Source organism: Hypanus sabinus, chromosome 20, assembly GCF_030144855.1.
Source record: "Hypanus sabinus isolate sHypSab1 chromosome 20, sHypSab1.hap1, whole genome shotgun sequence".
Lineage (NCBI taxonomy): Eukaryota > Metazoa > Chordata > Chondrichthyes > Myliobatiformes > Dasyatidae > Hypanus > Hypanus sabinus.
The window spans coordinates 40,831,544-40,838,792 of record NC_082725.1 but is presented as its reverse complement, the minus strand read 5'-3'; the positions used below and the strand labels follow the sequence as shown (position 1 = coordinate 40,838,792).

Below are 7,249 nucleotides of genomic sequence, written 5' to 3'. Positions count from 1 at the left end.
CAATGGGAGATAGAAGAGGTATGCAAAAAGGGCAATGTTACAATGGTCATGGTATACTTCAATATGCAGCTAGAAAGGGAAAATCAGGTTGGTACTGGATTCCAAGAACCTGTTGAATGCCTCTGAGATGTTTATTCAGAGCAACTTGTGGTTTAGTCAAAGGCAATTCTGAATTGGGTGTTATGTAATAAATAAGATTAACTTAGGGATCTTAAGGTAAAGGAGCTCTTAGGAGGCGGAGATCATAACATATTCTGATTAGTGTAAAAAGTAGACACACCAGTGCCCTTCCCACAATATGGTTGCAAGCATATTGGAAGCTATTCTGTACACCAAACAGACCATCGACTTGTATTGCAAATCTGTACTCTGTTTATTCAATACAGATAATACACCACTAGATTCCTTGGCCATTACGTCCAATATTTGCCAATGTATGCATTATAGTTTAATCTGAGATTTACTATACTATTAGACTAGGTGGAGATAATGCTAATTCAAATTGCATGTCTCCCTGCACACAATCTATATCCCTCAATCCCCAAAATTGCTACTGTAATGCCTTTCTTTGGATAGGATAATACCCATTTAACCCTAGATCTAGAAGTTGATTCAGGGAGAATGGTGGCAGCAGTTATTTATTATTGGATTTCCAACTAGCATTTCTTCATTTTTAAATCAAAAGACAGGCTGGCAGGAGTTGAGTTCTCCGCCAGTGGGTTAATCATGTTAAAGAAGCCTCAATGGATAATATAGCTAATGGAAACCAGGTTAGCCTCCTAAAATAATAATCCAAAAAAGAAATAGAACTATTTTGACTGCATAATCACTTGCTTCAATAAAATTCATTCCAGGTGCAGAACCAGTAACTTTACAGATTTGTAAATTTAATAATGAATGTTGATGCCTGCTGCTGAGTGTCACAGGTCAGATGAGCTTTTCAAACAGCACTGAACATGCTGTTTTTTTCTGTGATATTGAGAATTATGCTTCTTTTATAACTTAGTTAATCTACTTGTGAGTGCTTGCACTTACATGCCTTTCAACATTGACCTGTGAATTGTAGAGCAATATTGTGGTTTCTGACAGCTTTTGTTTGATATGATTTACAGATTGCTCCATAGACATTGTTGTGGGATTTGATCTCGCTGGATGGTCTGGATCACAAAACATATTTACCGGCCAACAGAAATTAAGGCAAAAGCTACCAGAAATTATGCAGAAAATTGCATCTGTCAATAATATCAGTTGTATTCCTGACTCCCAGCTCACAATAAATGTAGCATTTTACTTGCAAAGTACAACTGGCCAGGTTATCTTTGAAACAAAATTTGAGAATTATACTTCTGAAAAAACTGATCTCCTCAAAGCAACCCAAACCGAAGGAAAAATTGGTATGACCATTGAAAACTTGGAGTCATTTGGAAAGAAACTCAGTGAAGCAAATTCAAAAGCAAAGGTAAAAATTCTTCTACAATAAATCTTTCTATTCAACTTAGCATGTTTTTCTGAGTTGTAAAGAAGCAATTTCAGCTCCTCTACTTTGAAGTTTGTGCAGATGTGGCATGTCATCTATAACTTTGACAAGTATCTCTAGATGCACAGTGCAGAGTTTCCAACAGGTTCCATCACAGCCTGGTATGGAAACACTAATGGTCAAGAATAGAAAAGCCTACAGAAAAATGGTGGATACAGCCCAATACATCACAGGCAAAGCCCCACTCACCACTGAGCACATGTACAAGGAGTGCTATCACAAGAAAGCAGCATCCATTACCAAGGACCCTCACCATCCACACCATACTCTCTTCTCACTGGTTTCGTTGAGAAGGTAGGACAGCAGCCTTAGGTTCCACACCATCAGGTTCAGGAACAGTTATTATTCTTCAACCAACAGGCTCCTGAACCAACCTGGAGAACTTCACTCACCTCAACTCTGAACTGATTCTATAAACTATGGACTCACGTTCAAGGGCTCTACAACTCGTGTTCTCTGTATTATTTATTTATTTTATCTTATTTGTGCAGTCTGTCTTCCTATAGTCCTTGTTCATCTTATTTCTCTATTCTACAATAAGTGACTCAGAAAAAGAAAGAATCTCAAGGTACTATGGTGACATATACGTACTTCGATTCTGATTCTGAGATACATCCTGCGGATGCGTTGGGACACATCATCGGTGATGTAACCTGGGGTCTTCAGGTGTTTCGGGTGTTTCGACATCATACATCCTCGCCCAGGTGACCCAGCCAGGGTTAATCAGATCCCAGCTTGTGTCCCACGGATCACCCCTCCTGATCCATAGCCATCTGGAGCCTCTCTCAGCGTCCTCTGTGATGGTCCTCTTGCCAGCCCCAGTGATGCCAAGTAGGGTGTAGACACTGCAGAGTGAGCGGCCAGCAAAACCCCTGCACCCCACTTCGATGGTCTCCCAGTGAGCCTTCCAGCCCTGCCTCCAGCACTGCTCCATCAGCTCCTGATACTCGGCCCACTTCCGCTCATTTGCCTCCTCGATGCGGTCCTCCCAGGGGACTGGCAGCTCGATGAGGACAATCTGCTTCGAGGACATCTGGCCTCAGTAAAGTTGTTGCTATTTGCCCTCCCCAGGTTAACTTGAAGCAGCCAATCTGCTGCGGTGCTGAGCAGGCCCGATGATGATGCTGGTCTGGGCTGATGTAGGGGCTGTGCTCCGGCCCTGACAACGGAGATGTTCTTCCTCTGACCACTCTGTTTGCTGGTGGTCATGGCCATTGCGATGCTCTCCGCCATTGCCTTCAGCAACTGGTCATGACGCCACCGGTAGTAACCTTCCCCCAAGGCTTTAGGGCGGCTGCTAATGATGTGCTCCATTGATCCTCTTCCTGGACAGAGAGGACATGGTGGTGCATTGCTTTTGCATAGACATGGAGGTTTGCAGGATGTCATAGACAGCCTGGATCATAAATTTAATGTGCTGGGGTTCTGCCTGCCAAATGTCAGACCAGGAGATTTTCCGCTCCAGCACACCTTCCTACCTTGTCCATGCTCCCTGCTGTTGCATGCCCACCATCCTGCTATTCATCTCCTCTTCAAGCATTCTTGAGAAGAAAGTCCATCAGCCAGCGGGACAAGACACTAAAGAAGATTTTCCCTTCCACACTAAGCAGCAAGTTGGATCTGAACTGCTCCAGGTTCGATGGATTTTCCTCCTTGGGGATCCAGACACCCCTCTGTGTACCTCCACTTGTCTGCCACTGTACCCCTGTGCCAGATCACTCGCAGGATCTTCCAAAGAATCTTGACAAGCTCCGGGCAGTGCTTGTACACCTTGTAGGGTACTCCACTGGGACCCAGTGCAGAACTGGCTCTGGCTGAAGATACAACCTTGTAGACTTCCTTCCAGGTGGGCTCCCTCGCATCGAACTCCACTATGGGGAGAGACCCAGCTCTTACTCCCTTGCGGGGTCACTCAGGATGTTATGGAGGAAATGGTCTACCTCTCTTTTAGAGCACACAAGGCAGCCACTGCGTTTCTGCCCTTGGAGCTGTTTTGTAAAACCAAACGGATTGGCTATGAAGGTAGTTCGCTTCCTGGCTCTATCTCTCCCTTGCCTCCTGTGCCATTCTGCTCCGCGCAGGGTCATTAGCTTCTTCCTGCAGATGTTCCAGAGCTCAACCAGAGGAGGTTTCTCCTCCTCCGTTGCTACCCTGAACTGCAGTGCCAGAGACCGAAGTTGTTGGCGCAATTGGTGGATTTGCGCTGCCCTGCAGTTCATAGTGTATTGGGATCTGGTGGTCCTCCCCTCCTCTATTCTAGACCTCTCTGTGGAAAAGCTGACATTGACGGTGGTCTTTGTCTGAAGCGATCTGTCAACATCTCCCTTGGCTGTCAACTCTATGATCCTTGCCTCATCCTCATCGGACTGGAGCCAGTCTTTCTTGTTGCTGGCTAGGGGGCCACTTGATCTGGTGCTATTCCACTATGTTGCTTGGGACAGAAGCTTCTGGCACTTGGAGGTTCTGGGCTCTGTGGACCAGGCCGGGCTCCTCCTGCGTCTCACCAGGCGTAAATCCTGTGCGTTGTGCAGCATTCTCCTGCTCCAAGCATTTCATTCTGGCCTTCAGGCCGCGCCTGTTCTTACAAACCTTGCCACAAATGCAGCTCTCTCTCGTCATCGACAATCCATTTGCCTTGGTTATTAGGTCCGTCCTATTGAGGTGCACATTCTTCCTGCCTCTCGGGCTCCCCTGGGGGTGTCTTTCTTTGGGTTTATCTGTAGCTTTCTTGGGTTCTTCTTCAGAGAAGATGCAGGTTGGGCTGCTACCCCTCCCTGTCCCGCTTGCCGTCTATCTGAGCTGTCAGCTGTCTCTCCAGTCATCACCAATCTGTTCTTGGTATTCACCCCAGCCTGTTCCTGGAAGCCACTGGCTCAGCCAGCTTGTATGGTTCAGCTGCACTGGGACACATCATCGTCGGGTGTTTCAGGTCTTTCAACATCATGCACCCTCACCCAGGCGACCTAGCCAGGGTTGATAATAACTTACTTTAAATTTGAACTTTCAAGCAACACAGGGTGGTAACAATGATAAAAGTTATGGTTTAAAATTTAGCTGTCATTCTTTCAAATGTCGATTGGTTAAATTTTCCCAATATTCTTTATTAACCTCATGATTAAAGTTACCTATCAAACTGACTGTACATTTGAAAGCTAAATTTTAAACCACAACTTTTATCATTGTCAGCACCGTGTAGCACATCATCATACCACCACTATTCACCATGTCATAGAACACATATGTTTTTTCGGCATATTGTATGGGTGAAATGTGTTGGTGCTTATGACAGAAAATCCTTGATAACTAGTTGAATGAGATCAAGAAGGGATGGGGACATGGGACATGCACTTATATTTTACTTGTTAAGGCACACCAGGGATAAATGCAAAATTGGTTGAAGATAGACCATAGACATTGGAGCAGGTTAGGCCATTTACTCCATTGAGTCTGCTCTGCCATTTGATCATGGCTGATCCATTTCCCTCTCAAACCCATTATTCTGCCTTCTTCCAGTAACCTTTCACATCTTGACTTATCAAAAATCTCTCAACTTCCACCTTAAATACATTCAATGACCTGGCCTCCATAGCAGCCTGTAGCAACAAATTCCACAGATTTACCACCCTCTGTTTAAAGAAATTCCTTCTCACCTCCATTCAAAATGGATGTCCCTCTGTTCTGAGATTGTGCCCTCTAGTTCTAAAATCCCTTACTAGTGGAAACATCTTCACATCCACGCTAACTAGGCCTTTGAGTATTGAATGAGTTTCAATGAAACCCCACCTCATTCTTTTAAAATTCAGTGAGTACAGGCCCAGAGCCTTCGAATGCTCCACATATGATAAGCCTTTCAATCCTGGAATCATTTTTGTGAACCTCCTTTGAACACTCCCTAGTATCAGCACATTCTTTCTTAGTTAAGGAGCCCAAAACTGCTCACAATACTCCAAGTGAGGCCTCACCAGTGCCTTATAAAGCCTAGTCATTACATCCTTGTTTTTATATTCTAACTGCTCTTGAAATGAATGCTAACGTTGCATTTGATTTCCTCACTAACAACACAACCTGCAAGTTAACCTTTTGGGAATCCTGCACAAGTACTCTTAAATCCCTCATGTGTGGCACCTTGTTAAAGGCCTTCTTAAAATCCAAGCACACAACATTCACTGATTTTCCTTTCTATATTCTGCTTGTTATTTCTTCAATGAATTCCAAAAGTTTTGTCAGGCAAGATTTCTCCTTAAGGAAACCATACTGACTTTGGCCCATTTTATCACATGCCTCTAAGTGCCCTAAAATCTCATCCTTAACAATCAGCTCCAGCACAATCCCAACCACTGAAGTCAGTTTAATTAGCCTATAATTTCTTTGCTTCTGCTTTCTTCCCTTCTTGAAGAGTGGAGTGAAATTTGCATTTTTCCATTTCTCTAGAACCATGCCAGAATCTAGTTATTCTTGGAAGATCATTACTAATCCTTCCACAATCTCTCCAGCTACCTCTTTCGGAACCCTTGGGTGTAGTCCATGTGGTACAGGTGACTTATCTACTTTCTGAACTTTCAGCATCCCAAGCACCTTCTCCCTAGTAATCCAGAATAGCTGATCCCCTAGTCGGCTTAAGCACAAGCTGCTCTAAAAAGCCATCTAATAGACATTCTACAAATTCCCTCTCTTGGGATCCAAAATCAGATGGGGTAGACAATTATAGCTCTTTAGTTCAGGGAGAATACCAAATCCCACTGCAAAATATAACAAGTGAAGGTTCATTGTGTTGTGGGCTGACAACATAGTAAGAGAGATAGAAAGAGGAATTGTCCTTTAAGGACTACTGGCTCAGACACTAATTGTCCCTTGCTAATGGACAGAACGTAGTGTGGTACAGCCCTAACCATTTGTGTCCTAACTTGTATAATTTTGAAAAGAGTTCCATTGAATTTGGAAGTTCCTTGGCTACCTTTGTGAAAGACAAGTCAGTTTTGAAGAGAGTGGGGAGGAAGTGGTAGCGATAAGCCTATATCACAGTCAGTAGATCAAATTAATGCCCATTCTATCAGTTTTCTGTTTATAAGTAAGGACAATCAAATTCAGCTTCCTGTTGTTCCACATTTTGGAAATCATCAGCATCACTTCACCTAACAGCTTACACTCTATATCAGTACTGCTAGCACTAAATACATTAATTGGAGAATTAACAGTTCATAATAACTATCTTGAACACAATCTCTTTATAGGCAATAATCATATTTTCAGTTGGCTTGGATGGCTCTAAAGATGCATTTGCAAATGTAACCAGAAGTCTCAGAAAGAAAGGTAAAGATATCATTTTTATCCAAGTTTTGTTTGAGTTATTTGGTGCGCAGTCTGATTCCATACCTCAGTGTGTACTGGATGCAGAACCATAGGGATTGGTGTATCACTGGATAACTGAGCCATTGGGACTGTGTTAAATTGCAATATCCAGCAGCTACTATGCAGTGCACATGGTGAGTTAACTTAGAGGGACTCTGTGGCAGAAGTACAGTGGGAATGAAATGCTGTCTTACTCCTCCTGGATTCTCCAGAATTAATTAACAGTTTCCCAGTCAAGTTTCTTGTTTTTGTCATGAGTTCCAGTGGTCCCCTTAAGAGACGTGTAAGTGCACGCTCCACCATTTATTCATGAAAGCTGCATTCTGGATCTTACAAATGATGTTAGATGTTTCGTTCATTACA

General features: G+C 43.5%; 1 protein-coding gene across 1 annotated transcript in view; it reads left to right on the top strand.

Annotated features, from left to right (window-relative positions):
* Positions 1-1,368: 1,368 nt before the first annotated feature.
* The window catches only part of LOC132378453 (collagen alpha-3(VI) chain-like), an 83,654-nt gene continuing 77,773 nt past the window's right edge, over positions 1,369-7,249 (top strand). Inside the window, exons 1-2 of the mRNA XM_059945380.1 lie at positions 1,369-1,459; positions 6,769-6,847. Of these exons, the coding sequence (XP_059801363.1) occupies positions 1,397-1,459; positions 6,769-6,847 (142 nt within the window). The 5' untranslated portion in view covers positions 1,369-1,396. The remainder of the gene's footprint in view (positions 1,460-6,768; positions 6,848-7,249) is intronic.